This window comes from Lissotriton vulgaris, chromosome 2_1 (assembly GCF_964263255.1).
Source record: "Lissotriton vulgaris chromosome 2_1, aLisVul1.2, whole genome shotgun sequence".
In the NCBI taxonomy this organism is placed as follows: Eukaryota; Metazoa; Chordata; class Amphibia; order Caudata; family Salamandridae; genus Lissotriton; species Lissotriton vulgaris.
In genome coordinates, this window is record NC_141687.1 from 919,844,152 (window position 1) to 919,863,365 (window position 19,214).

At 43.3% G+C, this 19,214-nt stretch overlaps 1 protein-coding gene across 1 annotated transcript in view; it reads left to right on the top strand.

The window, feature by feature from the left end:
- The window catches only part of DNALI1 (dynein axonemal light intermediate chain 1), a 232,748-nt gene that overhangs the window by 53,753 nt on the left and 159,781 nt on the right, over positions 1–19,214 (top strand). Inside the window, exon 2 of the mRNA XM_086958738.1 lies at positions 2,587–2,720. Coding sequence (XP_086814864.1) covers positions 2,587–2,720 — 134 coding nt within the window. The remainder of the gene's footprint in view (positions 1–2,586; positions 2,721–19,214) is intronic.

Here is a 19,214-nt window from a genome sequence, read left to right on the forward strand (position 1 = left end):
CTTAGATCCTACTACTCTACAATACGATCTTCTGTATACCAAATGTTATTGTTTCCACACTCCATTTTTTATAATAATTGCAATGCCCATCATGGGCTCGATCAGTTCTCATCGCATTGTTCCGACTGTGGTTGCTCACATTGAGTTTTGTATTCTACATTTTAACACAATTGTTATCGTATGTACAATTATAACTTCGCTATGCTAACTCGATTATGTTATTTAACATTGTTGCATTTATGGCTCTTATATCATATCGTCTTAAGATGGCGGCCATGTATGAAATCTTTTCACAGTCCTACTTTGCTTTTGTTTACATTGAATGACGTCCTTTTAAGCAGACGGGCGCCTCGGCTCTCTGCACAATTTGACAAAGCCCTAAGGCGAAACGCGTCGTTGCTGTTAAGTTCCCGCAATAAACCTTTTGTGGAACTACCCCCTGCGTGTGCTACTTTCTTGATGGATCAATGTTCCTGGGATGTCTGTAGCTTGGATATATATATATATATATATATATTTTTCTCTCTCCTCCAGTGCCGGTATGTGCATGTGGGGCTGTCACGGCGCGGTCCCGGTTAGGCCACCGACAGGCCTGTAATATACACCAATTCCCTCCAAAGTCTTGAAGAAAGCCAGGACACCCGGAGTTCGTTGCAAAATGTTTTAATGGCAGCAGAAAAAGTGCGACGCGTTTCGCCGATGTGGCTTGATCACGCTCCAGCGGCCTCTTTACAACAACAGGCATGGAGCAGCCCATCAATCGTCGTCAAGACAGGAAAAAACACAGAGGCCCGTTTCTGGAAGCAGAGTGCCATGCTTCCAGAAACGGGCCTCTGTGTTTTATTTTTTATTTTTATATATATATATATATATATATATATATATATATATATATATATATATATATATATATATTGCATCCAATATCTACAATCCCAGCACAGTAAAAATTCACTGGCCAAAGCACCACAGTACCGCCACTCAGTAGTTGTAACTGCGCATTTATTTCGACACTGACAACAGATAATCCCCCAACACGTTTCGGCAATCCTTGGTTACGGGTTAGGTTGCTGCTCAGTATCCGCTTCATGTAAAGGGAACGGATCATGCATTTTATCATGATAAATATAAATAAAATACTTCATTTTGGTCAGTACACATATGCGTCACTACAGCCAAAATCGAGGTCATGTCTTTTAGAAGAGAGGCCATAGACCAATTGCCATTCACCTGATCCCTTGAACATAGACTCATTTCATTCCACAACTGAAGAACTTCAGAATCGTATTCTACTCTGAACTCTCTCTCTCTCTCTCTCTCTCTTTCTCTCTCTCCCTCTCGCTCTCTCTCCAATTATGGTTATAAACCAAAACTGAAGAACACACTTGAAAGCCCTAACATATTTACATTTCCACATATACTCAAAATAATGATATATACTTATTGTAATAATTTATGTTGTTTATGATAATGTGACATATAATCTCATCTGTAAGATTATTTATGACATTTGTAATTGCATCTGTCACATTAGGGTGAGTCAATACAAAAATATATACATTTTTTGCCATGCCAGTGAAAATAAATGTGGCCAAAAAAAAGCACTATTTGAAACAAATGTATATTAGAACATTGGAATGTTGGGAGCTCCATTGAAAGCAATTGAGTGCTCTGGGCTTATAATGGCTGGTATAAGCCTGGAGCTCCAACATTCCAATGTTTCTTTGTTCACAGCTCTGGCTGTGAACAAAGGGTTCAGGCAGCCTGAGGGGATTCCAATCCCCTCACACTCCCAAAAGGCTTTGTTGTTTTGTTAGAACATTCTGTCCTCTAGTGACAGAATGTTCTAATAGCCTTATAGCCCTTCGTAGATGGGCTATACCGCTATTAAAGTCCCTCTCCCTTGTTAAAGGCCTTCGCCTTCGGCTCGGGGCCTTTAACGCTAGAGAGGGCCTTTAATGGCTGGTATAGCCCTCTACGGCGGGCTATAAGGCTATAACACACTTCCACTCATTGATTACTACTGTGCAACAGTCATTTTCTTTATTATTACAACACTGCAGTTCGACTGACTTGAGAGAACTTTTTGTTTCACAGATTCCATTCCAGAATCAGTTGACGAAGAAAGTAATTGAAGCCATAAACACCAATCTTCCATATTGTGATTCTGTTTCACTGTACACATTTAACCCACTTAGCTTCTAGGTATGGCCACATACTTCGATTTATACTTTGCATCTCATGAACAAACCAGCATGGAATATAACATACATGCTAATGCACAATATAAATCTGACAGAGTATGTTTATCAGTGGGATAGTGTTATCGTCTTCTGTAACTGAGATTAATGGCATCATCATATTCCTCAGTGCAGATGATTTTAGCACCAGTGAAAAACTAATTAAGTGGATTTTACAAACAGCTAATATGTTTTTTTTCGTTTTGTATTGGGCACTATTTGATCATGTGGAATAATTGCACAGTCCTTTCCATAATGACATTGGGGCCCTGTATGTTTCTGAGCCAAACAGTAGTCTTTAAACATTTACAGTTTTTCATGATACTATTATACATTTTCTTTTCAGTCACGCCCTTTGAAAGTTAGTCCTCAGCCGCCGGTTGTAACTGGTCCTGTCCCGCCTCCAACCAAGCCAAAGTCCCCTCCTGTTGACACAAGCAAGCAGCCAGAAGAGATTTTGAATGCTATCTTGCCTCCCAGGTAGGAAATGATAATTAATGTTGCAATCTGCGAGTGTTACTGTACTCAAGAAACCAGACTTTCAGTGGTAGAGCGAGTCGAGTAGTCCAGTGCTTCTTGGGTAGGAGGTAGGTGTATGGTGAACAGAGGCTCACAACTCAACTTACATTCAGCATCCACGATAACTGAATGTCTAGACCATGGGTACTCGCAAACATTTTCCCAGGGCCAGAAAGTTTGGTCTATGATGTGTCTGAGGGCCGCATTGATGCCAGCAGGGTGACGGTCAGGTGCAGGGTAGGTGTGAGGGGTGCATAGGGAAAGCGACCTATGCACATCTAGTGGTTTAATTGCCCTAGAATCAATCTCGACGCCCCCACTGGAAAAAAATGGTGTAATCCTAGGCATTTTTTTTTTTTACTTGGCTTCCTTTATCTTAATCCGCACATATAGGGGAACCATAAAATACATGACCTCAGGAAGTGCCCTGTAAAAAACCTTCTCTTGTGTTTGGTTTATAAACTATAATGTCCATGTAGAATAGCAACCCAGGCTAGCCAGAGGGTGCACATAATAACTGACTTGCCTTATAGTTCACTATTGGCATTGTCTGAAAAGTGGAGAGTGTGTACTCCATGAGGGATCACAAATATGCTTGTCAGGATTAATATCCGCTCTTTCAAGTCGTCATACAGAGGACAAAACTATTTCAGGTTGCAGTGTAACATCTTTATTGTTTTTTAGTAGAACATGGACAGCCGATACATGTGTTTCGCCCCCTCTTGGTGAATTGCGCCGGGGCTTTATCAAGGCTATTTTCACATATATAGCGTATATTATTACTGTTTCCAATTTTGGCAATATCCAAGATACAGGGAGTTCAATACTCGAGGAGCAAAAGTTCTTCTGTGAGTTAGGTTATGTGTTCTTACTGAAACGAAGGAAGTGGGCCCAGCCCGGCCTCAATCGGGCACAGATGTACTTTGTAAATTAAACAGCAGCCCAGTGCTACTTTTCAACCGGGGGCCGCATGTAAAGGTCAGGAGGGCTGCATGTAAAGGTCAGGTGGGCCGCATGCAGCCCCAGACTGTACATTGAGTATCACTGGTCTAGACTTATACTCGTTTTTATGAAAAAATAGCATTTATATAAACACACAAAGTGAAATATAGAGCACACTATGGCGCCGATTTCAAGTCTGGCGATCCTTAGACCACCAGACTCGTATGGGAGTGGCGAACCCTAGTGGATGGTGACAGCCTGGGACCACCGACACCTCCAGGGAACCGCCATTCCCTGGCAGTGGTGCGGCGGTCCAGACACATCCGTATGCTTGGCGGGACCGTTGTGGCCTCGCCAAACATATTACAAATTTCCTCTCCACCAGGGTTTTCCTGGCAGTTCCTCCTCCATGAAAACCCTGGCGGAGAGAAAACAAAGCCTCACACCCTATGGAAGCACTCAGGATTTTAACATGTGCCCCCCTGTGTTCATGCCTAGAAGTTCCAGCACACTTTTCAGTCCATGCCGGCTGGAACTGTTTCAGACGTTTCCATTGCGGTGCCTATTTTATAGGCACCGCCACGGGAATGCCAAAGCAATCGCCCGACAATGACTAAAAATGTTTCTGAAAGTGCTTTGACATGCATTACTGTAGTATTCCACTGCACATCTGTCAGTTTTGTATTGCAATCTACATCCCATTTTATCCTAACTGCGAGTGGGTGCAATGGACAATCCTCCTGTAAGGCTGAGTGCAAAATGAATATTGCTTACTTGCTCATTCCTCTGCTTGATTTAGAGGACTTTGATAAAAATCCAACCGACATCAATTGGGCCATCTTTCCCTTCCTAGCATATATCAAAAACATACAAGCATCATGTGTTTTTTCTGGATTCAGTACCTACCTCTTGGTTTGTGGAAACAATGCTTCCACATATGCTTTCTCACTAACTTCCAAGAGCCACTCTAATAACATCTTGAATGCATCCATACTAGGAGTCTTCCTAGTGCTCATGGCATTAATGGACTTTATAAAAAATCCCTTAATCTCCTCCTTGTTGTGAACAAACAATTGCAACTAATGGTGTATTATTTATCACTAAAAGAAGCATTTATACAGTTTTGTGTAACCACTTACCCAGGTTTACTGTCAACTAGTCAAATAACATGTGTTGGCAATGGTGCTAAAACCATGTAGAATAACATTGAGAAGCCCAACTTTTCTCTCTCTATCTTTGTAGCCTTTGACTGTGTAATATGTAGGTAAACAAATATACCTCTTTTTTTACATCGCCGCAGAGCTGCGTTTCAGAGAGGTGTAAAAAGAGGCATGGCCTTGCACCACCTCTCTACAACTCAGCTCTGTGACGCTTACTGGAGGTACCTGGTGGGCTAGTTGGCCCCCAGCAACCCTCAGGACTGAAGGGGATTTAATCCCCCAATGTGCAACGCACCAGGCGCCGCGTTTGCACTGTGGTGCAGGGAGGGGGCAGGACCTCCGACGTGATGGCAGCTTTTTTTAATTAATTTTGTTATGGGATGGGGCTGCATGGTCCCCCTTCCCTGGGCCACATTTGGCCCCGGGTACCTCATCCCCCAGGGCCTGGCAGCCTTCTTCTTTCTTTTTTTTTTTTTTTTTTTAAGTTTGTCGAGGGGACCAAGTGGCCCTTCTCCAGAGGCCAATTATGGCCCTGGGGAACACATCCCCCGGGGCCTGACCAACTTTCTTTTTTTTTAAATTATAATTTCAGGGGAGGGGGAGCCGTATGGCCCCCGTCCCAGGCCACTTCTGGCCCCGGGGACCCCATCCCCCAAAGGAGCCCCCTGCACATTTGCATGAATGCCCCAGGGAGGTGGCGTTCCCAGGGGCAACGCATTTATAAAAGAAGCCCTGGGGAGGTGGCCGTCCCCGGGGCTGCGGAGGGGCCGCATGCCCCCGCATTCAATTTAGTAAGCCCTGGGGAGGTGCCAGTCCCCGGGGCTGCTGGGGCCGCCGTGGGTCCCCACAAATAAATAACTGATTGCCCCCGGGACCTGGCCCACCCGGGGGCTTTTTGAAAATGAAGCGCGGGAGCCAGTGCTTTGGTTTTTGGTTTTTTTTCTCTGGTAGATTTACGCACCCAGTGCGAATTCTGCTGTTTAAAAAAGTATGCTTTTTTGGGTCTGGGGGTCCTTTTGGGACCCCCTGAGCAGGCCTAGAGGGTCAGGGTGTTTGTACCCTGCCCTGTTTCGTTGTTTTTCAATCTTTTTTTCCCCTTTTTCTGTTTTGTTGTTTTTAAATCTTTTTTCCCCTTTTTCTTGTGACTCTGTTACTGAGTTACAGGAACTACTGAACGGATTTACACCATTTAACAAAAAGGGTGCAGTCTAAACCAAGACCTACCTTTTTGCCAAATTTGGTGTAATACGTTCAGCAGTTCAGGCTGTAGCCTGTAATAAAGTTTCTATGGAATAAAAGCGCCTGATGCTCAATTATAAAAAAATCCCTTAAATCTGCACAGTCCACGTACTTCGACGATAAAATCAGGTCATCCGCGAACTCCTCCAGGGAGACATTCAATATTGCGAAATCCCTTTTAAAAATCCCCGACCCAGCGGCCCCCGTGGAGCTTTCGGTCAGCGGATGTAACGAACTGGCTGAATTTTTTGACACCAAGATCAAAAATATTCTGACCTCTCTCCCATCGCTCCCCCCAGAGACTACTGAACCGCTTGAACAGGTTGAAGTCTTACCCCAAGCACAAAAACCTAAATTAGACTGGTTTGTCCCGACAACAGCAGACAAACTACCTGTCCTACAGTCAATCAAAAGTGGTTCCCCACTGGACCCTGCCCCTCTAAATATCCTAAAATTAGTTTACCTGACCATTATGCCTTAGCTGGTCAACCTGATCAACATTTCACTCTCCCATGGAATGGTCCCACCCAGTTGGAAAAGGGCAATTGTTAAAGCTCTGATTAAAAAGCCGTAGCTGGACTCCCCTTGAATTAAATAACTACCGCCCGATTTCCCTCCTGCCTGGTGTTAGCAAAATTGCAGAAAAGATAATCAATCAACAGATCTCTAACTACTTAGAGACGAATGGCCTACTTAGACCCTCCCAGACAGGCTTTAGGCCAGGCCAAAGTACGGAGACTGCTATGGTGGCGGTGGTCGATGAAGCCAGAAAGATCATGGATGAAGGAGGGTCAGTGGCAGTGATCCTCCTGGACCTTAGCGCGGCATTCAACACAGTCAACCACTCCATACTGATCCGTAGGCTCAGGGACCTGGGTATCTCAGGAGTTGCCCTGTCCTGGCTAGACTCCTTTCTGAGCGATCGATCTTTCCAGGTGGTGGACGGGGACTTGGTCTCCAATAGCACACCGATACACTGTGAGGTCCCCCAGGGCTCGTCGCTTAGCCCGACCCTATTTAACGTATATATGTCCCCCCTGGAGAAGATCGTCGCTCCATTCGGGATCAAGCTACTCACCTACGCTGATGACACCCAGATGGTAGTGTCTCTCAACCAGCTTAACCACCCCTCTCCTGATCTCTACACTTGTCTCGGAGAGATAACCAGGTGGATGGATGGATCCCACCTGAAGTTGAACAGTGGGAAAACTGAGATCATGGTTCTGGGCAATCAATCTCATTTTCGCCCGTAGTCTCTCTGGCCCCCATGCATGGGTCCCCCTCCAATTCCCAAGTGCGCAATCAAAAGCCTGGGGATATGGCTGGACGAAGTGCTTACCTTCTCCACCCAATCCCGGAAAACAGCTGGCATCTGCTATGGCCTCCTACGGACCTCCAGGAAAATTCTTCTGCTGCTGCCCCCTCAGTCCCAAAAACTCCTGATACAGGGATTAATACTATCCCGTCTGGATTATGGTAACGCCCTGTACCTCGGTGCTCCTAAAAAGGTGATCTCACAACTCCAAGTTGTACAAAACACGGCTGCACGCCTCCTCATGGGCACGAGCAATCGCTGCTCGGCCAAGTCCTCCGTCAAGTCCCTACATTGGTTGCCGATCCAAGAAAGAGTGCATTTCAAGGCCCTCTGCAACACTCACAAAATCCTGCACAAGAAGGCCCCTCCCATATTGAAGGATCTCATCACTCCTCACACAACCAACAGAGCACTCCGTTCATCCCGCCTCCACCTCACCTCCACACCCAGGATCAAGAAAGCTCGTTCAGGTGGCCGTCGTTTCGCCTACAACGCCTCCAAACTGTGGAATTCTCTCCCACTGGACATTCGGGCCCAATCTGACATCCTTCCCTTCCGTAAACTTCTCAAAACATGGCTGTTTCCTTAAAACTTCACTAGCGCTGTGACGCTTACGGGCAGCCATGCACTCTACAAATCTGTAATAATAATAATAATAATAATAATATGGAAATGAACATGGTAAAAACGTCCTTTGGGACCCCCCTTTTTTCTTGGCCGGATCACCCGAAACTTTCAACACTAAGACTGAGCGGTCCAACTCTGTTATTTGGAAAATGTCATGAAGCTTCGTCAAACGGCGCCAAAGATACAAACAGCTTTCTCAATGGATAATAGGCCCTAACTATAACTACCTACTAGCGACTATTGCCCACATGCATCAAGCATTTTTGGAATCGCAAACGGTGCGATTCCTTAAAATCGGCCGTTTGCGATTCCAAAAATGCTTTTTGGGATGCATCAAACCCCCACATGCATCAAACTCCCGTTTTGCGATTCCAAATTTGCGATTTTTAGCGAATCGCAAATATGGAATCGCAAAACGGGATGCATCATTGAAAGTGGATAATATTTGCGATTCGGTAAAAATCGCAATTTTTACCGAATCGCAAATATTATGCGAATTCAAATGTGCGATTTCGCAATTCCCATTGATTCCTATGGGCCAAAAGGCCCATAGGAATCAATGGGAATTGCGAATTCGCAAATTGGAATTCGCAAAATGTTGATGCATTTCATGGGTGCAGGGGGGGGTCCAAAGGACCCCCCCTTGCACCCCTGAAATGTTTTTTTGAATGGATGTTTCACACACACATGTCCTAAGGACATGTGTGTCTGTAACATGAAAGTGTTTAAAATGCTAATTTGAGCATTTTAAAATTTTTTCGCAAATTACCGCGAGATTCCCCCTCGTGGTAATTTGCACTTGCAATCTTCAAGATCGCAATTTTTTAAACAAATGATGCATTGCATTTAAGGAATCGCAAAATTGCGATTCCTTAAATGCAATCGCATTTTCCAAAATCGCAAAATTAGCGATTTTAGACAAAAAACAATGATGCATCCCAAAAAGCATTTTTGGAATCGCAAACGGCCGATTTTAAGGAATCGCACCGTTTGCGATTCCAAAAATGCTTGATGCATGTGGGCAAATTGTTTTTTGTCTAAAATCGCTAATTTTGCGATTTTGGAAAATGCGATTGCATTTAAGGAATCGCAATTTTGCGATTCCTTAAATGCAATGCATCATTTGTTTAAAAAATTGCGATCTTGAAGTGCAAATTACCACGAGGGGGAACCTCGCGGTAATTTGCGAAAAATGTTTAAAATGCTCAAATTAGCATTTTAAACACTTTCATGTTACAGACACACATGTCCTTAGGCCATGTGTGTGTGAAACATCCATTCAAAAAAACATTTCAGGGGTGCAAGGGGGGGTCCTTTGGACCCCCCCCCCTGCACCCATGAAATGCATCAACATTTTGCGAATTCCAATTTGCGAATTCGCAATTCCCATTGATTCCTATGGGCCTTTTGGCCCATAGGAATCAATGGGAATTGCGAAATCGCACATTTGAATTAGCATAATATTTGCGATTCGGTAAAAATTGCGATTTTTACCGAATCGCAAATATTATCCACTTTCAATGATGCATCCCGTTTTGCGATTCCATATTTGCGATTCGCTAAAAATCGCAAATTTGGAATCGCAAAACGGGAGTTTGATGCATGTGGGGGTTTATATATATAGATACTCTACTCAGTGCTCACCTCAACAACTTTCTTTCTTCCCTTTAATTTTTTCATTTCCGAAAACAGATTACTTGTGTGCCTTAAGTGTAAAATGTGCAATAATGTTTGCCTCCATGAGCTAAATGTTTTTCATGTACCACTCATATAGAATCAATATTTTATTTCAAGACTCGGAGCTAGCATTATGGCTGGTTAAAGACTTCTTGAAATCCAGTGAAGAAACGTGCTCAATCGGCTTCAAAGAAAAGGAGGAAAACGGGCCTGCATTAGGCTCGTCTGGAGAAATTAATATATTTCCCAGCCTTACTCCCAACAACAACATTAATAGAGGTGGGAAATTATCATTGTTTGTGTTACCATTTTCCAATGCATCAAAGCTCTGGAATTTAAATGGAAACCTGAAACCATTTTGTGATAAACTTTCAGTGTTAGGAGATAATGGGGTTTTAGAAGGGCAGACCTTTGGCCGAGCACAGCCTGAGGCACTTTAACTCACCATCTCCCCCATGCCCAAAAAAAAAAAAAAACGAAGCTTCTGAGGATGCCACCAATGTCCTGGGGAGGCTTCAGATCTTGTAATGAACTTCGGCTGTGCAGATCCACCAAACAATTAGTTGGAAACCTGCCTTCTGCATGAGTTTGCAGTTAATTGTGTGCACACTGTGTGATATCCACTCCACCTGGGTGACTGTGTGACACATAGTGGCACTGTGTGAGTTGGGAGGTCTTCGAAAGTCACATAGAGTTTGGAAAAGCCATCATGTAGGCTGTTCATCTAGGTGTTGAAGAGTGCTGCGGATAAGGCCGAACTTTGAAGCACCCCCACATGTCAAGTTCGTTTTGGGCGAGCTAAATTCTCCCATTATGTGTTGATTCTGGTTGTTGGTGATAAACTATTTTGTAATTTCTCTGTTTTTATTAATTATTTGGTTTTGGACTGTACGATTTGGTGGGCGATAGTTTTGAAAATGGCAAAAAGAGTGGTTAGGACTGGTAAGGACATTTCTAGTTAGTCATCAACAGATAGTAAGTAGCCCTCCTTAAAGGTGTTTCCTGAAATTTCACAGAATGTAATTTAAGTGAATGTCGTGTAGTCTCTTCAGTTGTTTGTGTTCAATGCAGTGTTTTTGTCAGGGGTGGGACCCATGTCTATTTAAATAAGCAGGGCAAAGTGTCATTATTCTTAAAGTATTTGGCCTCTGTACTCTGTACATTGCGAATGCTTTTTTCACTATGTTAGCCACTCTAACAAACCACTTGACTTGGTCTCTTCCTAAGTCTTTGATGAATCCTTTTCCATTTGATGCTGCTCGCCCTACTCTGAAGCAAGTTACTATCTATTGACTCTGTTCTGGGACTTCTTCCTATGCACAATGTCATAAAGAGACATTTTTCTCATCCTCTTGTATCTCTCATCATTGCTTGCTGTTGCTAAGTCCTTATTTACTTTCCAACTTTTACTGCTCAACTTTTGCCTCACTGTGCATTAATCTAAGACCCAAATAAGTTATTTAGCACCTACATTTCTTCTAAATCCCACACATTTGTTCTCCCCTTACTCGTTTATTCCAACACTATCCTCTGGATATCTTGGTGTATAGTTCAACACCACTATTGTGTTTGTAATCCTTGATAAACGTTATAGCTGCTACTGTCAGATACCAGTTACATATCATTCACAAACTTTCCCCTTACATTCCCTTCCGATCTCCAAAAACTCTGATCTCGACATTGTTTTAAGAAATTAGGCTAAAACAACAGTCTACTAATGGGCCTCCCTCTTTTCACTTCCTTGTTTTCCCAGAAACCGAGTTCTATTCAAACTGTTATTTATTTATTTATGTAATTTGTAGAGTGCACTATCACCTTGCAGGCATCCTGGCGCTAAGCAGCTCAAAAGTGGAGGTGAGTCAGAAGCAGGAGTCGACCAGCTAGTTCGTAGGGAACAGCCAGATTTTTACACGTCTCCTAAAGGGGAGAAGTTCCCTGATTTGCCTTATCTCCCAGGGAAGTTGGTTCCACAGTCTTGCTGCTGCCACTCCAAAGGATCTACCCCCTGACCTGACTTTCCTAAATCTTGGCACCTTCACTAGTCGGGCCAAAGAATAACGAAGCATTCTTGAAGGGGTGTACCAATCAAATGTTTTGCACAGAAGCATAGGTCCTACCCCGTGAAGGGCTTTAAAAACCAAGCAGAGCGACTTAAAGTGCACTCTCTGTCTCAAAGGAAGCCAGTGAAGTTTTGCCAAAGCTGCAGAAGCGGAGGAACTTCTAGGCAGCCCTAAGACTAGTCTGGCTGCTGCTGACTGGATCCTCTGTAGTCTGTCCAGCAGAAAGTTGGGAAAGTCCAGCAAGAGGGCTTTACAATAATCTAGCCTACTGAGGATGGTACACCTAGCCACTAAGGCACGCGCATGAGCAGGAAGGAGCGGAAACATTTTGCGAAGCGACCTAATAATTGCAAAACAACAGGCTGTTGTTTTTGTAACCTTGTCTTCCAAAGAAAGCTTGTTGTCAAACATAATGCCCAAGTTACGTACAGTGTTTATATACTGGACTGTGTTAGAAACGCCTGGGGGCCAGAAGTTGTTAGGGAGAGGACGAGGTTTCCTGTTTGCTGCACATACGATCACCTCTGTCTTGCTAGCGTTAAGTTGTAGGGAGTTGGCTTTTAGCCAGCGGGCCGTGTCCTGCAGACAATTGTGGAATACTTCCACAGACGTTGAGTCCTCTGCATCAAAGGAGAGAATCATCTGAGTATCGTCTGCACAGTTCACAATATCGATATCGTGAGACTTAATGACCGCAATCAGAGGTTTTAAGTAAATATTAAATAAAATGGGACTGATTGCCGATCCCTGAGGTACACCATGCAGCACATTGTAAAAGGTGGATTGGAAAGGAGGGAGGGACACTGCTGTCTATCCTGCAGAAAAGAATGGAACCAGCGTAAGGCGCAGCCTCTCACCCCGGCCTCACTGAGTCTTTCCAGCAGGATTCCGTGATTTACCGTATCAAAGGCGGCAGAAAGATCGAGCAGGATAAGGGCAGCTGCCTGACCCCTGTCTGCCCACCTCTGAAGCTCGTCCATGACGCTCACCAGGGCAGTCTCTGTCCCATGTGCTGGTCGAAAACCAAATTGAGCCTCTTCTAACCAATTGTGCTGTTCAAGGTGCGTGGACAGTGTGGTGGCAACAGCACGTTCCACAATTTTAGATGGGAACGGTAGTAAGGAAATAGGTCTGTAGTTTTTAGATCATTCCGGATCTAGGGAGAGTTTTTTTCAATAAAGGGGATTGTTTCCATTGTCTGGGCACTACGCCGCTCCCTAACGACTGATTACAAATCAGACGAAGGGTGGGGAAGAGTTCATCCCCATACTCCTTCCAGATCTCATGAGGTACTGGGTCCAGGGGTGAGCCGGAGGTGATACCCTGAACCAAGCGATTAAAATCCTCAACCAGAAACGGTCTAAACTCAGATAGAATTTCCGGATCCTGCCACTCCCGGCCATCGTCCGCACCCTCCGACTCCTCCCTCTCAGGGACACCAGTGCACCTAGCCTCAGATGCGGTGTTCCCAGCTGTCAGCTGACCCCCCCCCCCCCGTAAGATCATCGATGATCAGCTGGATTTTTTCCTGATAGAAACTAGCCAGATTCTCACAAAGTTCTTGGGAAGGAGCTATTTCACTCCTGGAGCAATTGGGGCTAATGAGGCTATTCAGAATATTGAAAATGCTTCTAGAACCATTAGAGGCATTACAAATAACTGAGGTGAAATAGTCAGCTTTTGTCCTTTTAATCTCATTTTTATATTCTACAATTTGTTGTTTCCACAGCAGCTTGTCTGTCTCCTTGTACCCATGCCTCCATCTCTTCTCAGCCTGTTTACACCCAAGTTTCAAATATTTTTGTACAGTATCGAACCATGGGCCAGAAGCTTTACCTTTGCCTCTGTATTTTTTGAGAGGGGCGCACTCATCCAGGATCAAGGTGATCCTAAGGCATAGTGAGGCATAGTTCTCCTCAGCAGATTTATCAGGGGAGAAGCTTTCGGTAACTTTAAAAACAGAGCTACCGCTCCTCAAGCGTGCGAGAGGCTTCCAGTTTCTGCTGGTGTATTCAGGTGTCGGACACAGGACCGAGGTTTGAGGAATCTTAAATTTAACTAGGAATTTCACCAAAAAGTGATCCGTCCACTCCATAGGTAGGATCTCACCAGTGGGGTTCAGGGATAATTAGGTCAAGGAGGTGGCCAGCCTTATGGGTGGCCTTAGTGACCTGCTGAAAAAGGCCAAGACCTTCGCATGAGTGAAGCAGGTTAAAAAGACCATTAAACCACAAATTGAAATCCCCCAGGATAATCAGTTTATGGTGGGTGGCTGCCAAGTTAATCTTCGTTTTCTTAACTTCATAGAAATCTCCACAGGGTCAGAGCTGATTTGCATAAAGCCATTATCTGACCCAGGGTGGTGTGGAGTGCAAAAAACGATGGATTTAGGCCCAGATCCTTGTACTGGGGTGAATGTAAGACATTGATCTACATTCTGTCCATCAAATTGTTTTTTGTAATTTTCTCCCTGAGTGTACTGGGGTAGCTCAGACGTGGGTCCCAGAGCCTCCACACCACTGGAGTCAAGCTAGCCGGGCTGATGAGAGGTGTTACCTCGAAACCGGTCCGGTCCTCGGATGCTTGATTCCGGTCTGGGAAAGATATGGCTGTTGTAGTTCGGACTGGACTGTTCCCATGGGGCACAGGGTCAGAGCTGATTTGCATAAAGCCATTATCTGACCCAGGGTGGTGTGGAGTGCAAAAAACGATGGATTTAGGCCCAGATCCTTGTACTGGGGTGAATGTAAGACATTGATCTACATTCTGTCCATCAAATTGTTTTTTGTAATAGAAATCTCCCTCAACTACATACCAGAAACCTTTTAATATATACTCTCCACCTTGTAAGCTTTTATTGGTAAACCTAAATTGTCATGTCCCATACAAACTACTGGGCTCAGCCTCACTGTAACTCGTCCTGGCAAAACTGAGCTGTGTCTCTTCACTGTATACATTCAGGATTCAAGACTCACCTTTTTAAGCTGATGGTCTATGGGGCTTAATCCTAACACAAGTCCTTTGTGCTATATGCATCTCTGTTCTCTAGTGTAAATACTTTAACATATTACAACACTGATGTAAATATGTTTGGCCCAGATGTATGCAGTTAAATTATTTGCGATTACTAAATAGTGAATTTTTGCGACTTGGCTATTTGGTAATCACAAAGACCCATGTACTAATGTGTGCCTTACACTTTTAGTGATTCCCAGTGGTTCGCAAATAGACTTGAATATATATTAATTATTATTTATGAGGTAGGTTTCGGTTTGCAACCCAATGGGATTCCCCAAAATCACAGGGTCTGTGGCCTGCTGGGCTCAACAGATCACCATGTCTGTGATTGTTTTTAAATAAAGCATCCTTTTTTTTTAAAAATGCAACCTGTGTTCCTTAAAGGAAAACAGGATACATTTCAAAAATAAAAATGAAAAGTTTCCTTTTCATTTTTTAAGAGAAGAGTAGTCTGTGGGACCACTGCCTGCACTCAAAAATGTTTACACTAACATTCCCTTGAGGACCTCTTCCCATTTGCGAATTAGCTGGTACCTACTTGAAGTAGGCGGTAAAATGCAAATATTTTGCAACCGCATTTCAGTCGCAAAACATTCACACATACCACTGCAATTCGGTATTAAATGAAAATTGTAAATTGATACTTGTATAGCGCACTACTCACCCGCAAGGGTCTCAAGGCGCTTGTACGAATACCGCTGTGGAACCCATCCTGACTTTCCCTGTGAGGCGTCCACTCCTGGGCACCCCCAAGGTGGAGGCCAGGCATCCTTAGCATTGTGGGGGCCGTTGTGGAGATTAAGCAAGCTATTGCCCAGAGTTGCAGAGTGGGACTCCATGATTGGAATAGGCACGAGGCGGGAATTATCAGGTCCGTGGGATTTTGAGCCCAAGACCCGCCGAGGCGGGGAATTGAACCCTGGTCCCGGGCTAGACCTCTGCATCAGGGTCTGCCGCTCTAATCATTGAGCCACACTTCTCCATTAGGAAGGTAGACCCTAAATATTACCCTTCCTAATACCGAATTGCAAACCCAATTTGTGATTCGATAATAGGTTACCGAATCCCAAATATGGATTTGTACATTTCAAAAAGCCTTTTTGTGTTCGCAAACAGCCGATTCTGAGAATCGGGCCCTTTTTAAATGTAAAAAAGCTTTATACATCTGGTCCTAAGTGTATTAACGAATGTTAAAGAAAATATTCTCACATGCTAATCAAACTTTGGAAGGGTTTATTAAGAAAGGGGAAGTTGTTAATTTGTAAATCACAAAGGCAAGCAGCCTTAATTTCCTCTAGCATGGTTGAATGGAGCAAGCTCCCAGAGTGATGGCAAAGCATCTATTTATACACTAATGCTTGTAAGTTTTGAACATGATCATATGATTAATTCTTAAAAAATACAAGCAAAACAAGTAAAACAGCCATCAAATAGTAACAATAATATGGTTTAACATAGCCATAATTTCTAACACTTCTCAAGCCACCTCTCATAATAAGGAGTTCACCAAAATAGCCACCAGTAAGGTTTGTAAGAAATTGGAGGAGTATAGGGACCGACTTGAGCACATGGATGCCAAAGGAAGTAATCGCCCTAGTTTAATTTTGTATTTTTTATTCTCAATAAACATATTTTATAAAGTGATTACCTGGTGCTTGCAGGCCTCAGAACCCTGTACAGCATACTTTAAAAAAACAGAATATATATTAATATTTGTGTCCAATATCAGGATGCATTACATTAAATTGAGATGACAGACTTAGAAAACAATGTGTAAATGCAGGGTGCATATTGGATTACAAATCGGTATTGAAACTGCATTTGATTGGTGCTTACTACTCCTGGCGGGGCAATGTTACGTTTTTTTTTCTTCTGAGTAACCCTCTGCTTCATGAGCACAGGGTTAGTTGTTAGTCCATTAAATAATGGGGTTTTTTCCATTTTATATTTATTTGATTAGAAAACCTAATGTTATTATAGAATTCTTGTGTTTGAAAATAATAGGGTTTGGGGGGCTCACTAGGAGTTGCCAGAATCTGTTCATGGAACACAAGTAGGCCTTAGGCTCCGATTTATGATGTTTTGATTTTGATCTGGAGGATTTGGTGGTCAATAATGTCAAAAGTAACAAAAAATGGGTAGGAGTAGCAGGGAAGATTTTAGTGAGTCATCAACAGATAGTAGTTCTCCTTTCATATCCACTGTAGCTGCTTTAGTTTCTCCATTTGGTTGGAACCCTAATTGCCATTCACCCAGAATATTATGGTCTTTGAAGTGTTCTGTTCTTTGAAATTTCTCCTAGAATAGGGTTTAGAAGATTGGCTCTCAGTAGATATTGCATTCATAACCAAGCCCGGCAGATACCCCGATCAATGTTTCTAGACAAAGTTTCACAACTAAGGGGCCGATTAGGATTGCGGTGAATCCGCATCCTCCAGGCCGGCGGAAGCCACCGCCGGCCCGGAGGATGCGGATTCACCGCTGCAGTGATTGCAAAGACCCCCCGCCAGATTAGGATGGCAGGGGGGTCATCCGCGGACGTGAAGACCGCCCGCCGCTTTTCCGCCTCGGTCCCGCGGCGGAAAAGCTCTAATATGGTGGCGGTGTCTATCAGACACCGCCAGCCATATTAGGATTCATGCGGAAACATGCTTTTCCACTGCAGGTTTTCCGCCATGGAAAAGCATGTGGTCTTTGGTGTTTGGGGGCCCGTTGCGGGCCCCCAGGGTGTCGGGGGGTGCACATGGGGGGGTACCATATTTACATGCACAAAGCGGCAGGCAACATGCATTTTTAACCTTGAGGCGAGTGCTGCTTCAAGCAGCACCCGCCACAAGGTTAAAGGAACAGGATGTGACTGCCAGGGTGGCGGTCACATCCTAATTTGCATGGAGGGACCGCCGCTGCCCATGCGGACGGTCCCTCTACCTCGGGGGTGGCGAACGGACGCTGGTCCGTCCCCCTTCCTAATGACCCCCTTAATCTGGAGGTTAACATCCTAGCAAAAGCTCTGGCATACCATTTACTAACAGTGATTCACTCTTTGCTAAGGAGGGATCAGCCATCATTTATGCCTAATCATACCACTCTAAAGTATATAAAAATGTGATGGATGGAATGCTTCAATTATTTTCAGCCGCTGGTAATTATTCAGAGCCACAATCCAATCCATTGTTGTTTTGCACACTATGTCACCTCAGTTTGGACCTAGTTATATGCAAGTCTTGACCCTACTCCAGTCAGAACAGTCCAGCCAGAATTGCCAAATCAGGTCCTCCCTAAACTGGAACAGAAGCAACCCAGGCCTGGTTTAACCCTAGTTATGGGCTCATCAGCCTGTGTACAGCTTGGTTCCAGTGACACAGTGTGCACTAGGCTCATGTCTGGCCAAAACCATTACACTTCGTGTGACACACTAAAGTATATAAAAAAGAGCTGATGGAATGCTTGGATTAATCTCAGCCACTGGTAATTACTCGGGCCACATCCCAATCCATTATTTTGCACACCATTTCCCTCCGTTTAGACCCAATTATATTCAAATCATTCTTGACCCTGCTCCAATCGGAACAGTCCAGCCCATACTGCCAAGCTAGATCCGCCCTGAATCGGAACACAAGCAACTCAGCACCGGTTTCGCCCTATAACATAATTACTATTAAAAAATTATGATCAATTAATTAAATAATTGTTATTCAATTATTAATTCATTAGCTTTCCACCCTGTACCCCTAAAAACTTAGCAGCCTGCATTTAAAATGTAACTAATAAAATAACTATCCCATAACATACATATTTAAAATACATGAAATAATTAATAACAAATTGATAATTAATTGTTAAGAAATTACTTAATTAAATTCCTTCATTATACCCCTACAAACCCCAGCATCCCGCAATTAAAATGTACCTCAAATAAAAATGTATAGCACAAAGTAATAATTATCAATCAAATAATAATTAATTGTTAATTAATTATTACTTAATTACCTTTGCACCCTACACCCCTACAAACCTAGCAACAGGCACCTACAATATAACAAAAATAAATCAGTACTACATAATTTATACCAATCACATAATTAATTAAAAATGATTAATTAAGTAATATTTAGTCTTTACTTTATTAACTTCCCACTCTATCACCCTAGAAAGTCCAAAAACTCACTACGATTATTAACAATTGTATACAAAATTCTAAATCACTTAACATTGCAAAGTCTATTGAAACAATTAACAATTACATAAACAATAGTAACACACAAAGTTAATATATGAACTAATGTGCATTACAATGATATTAGAATGCTATTTGGTTACAACTATATTATTGAAAACTATTTTAAAAACAAAGATATTCCTAAAAACAACATTACTTATCGTAATAAAAGAATATTTCTGTGTCACGATATTTCTT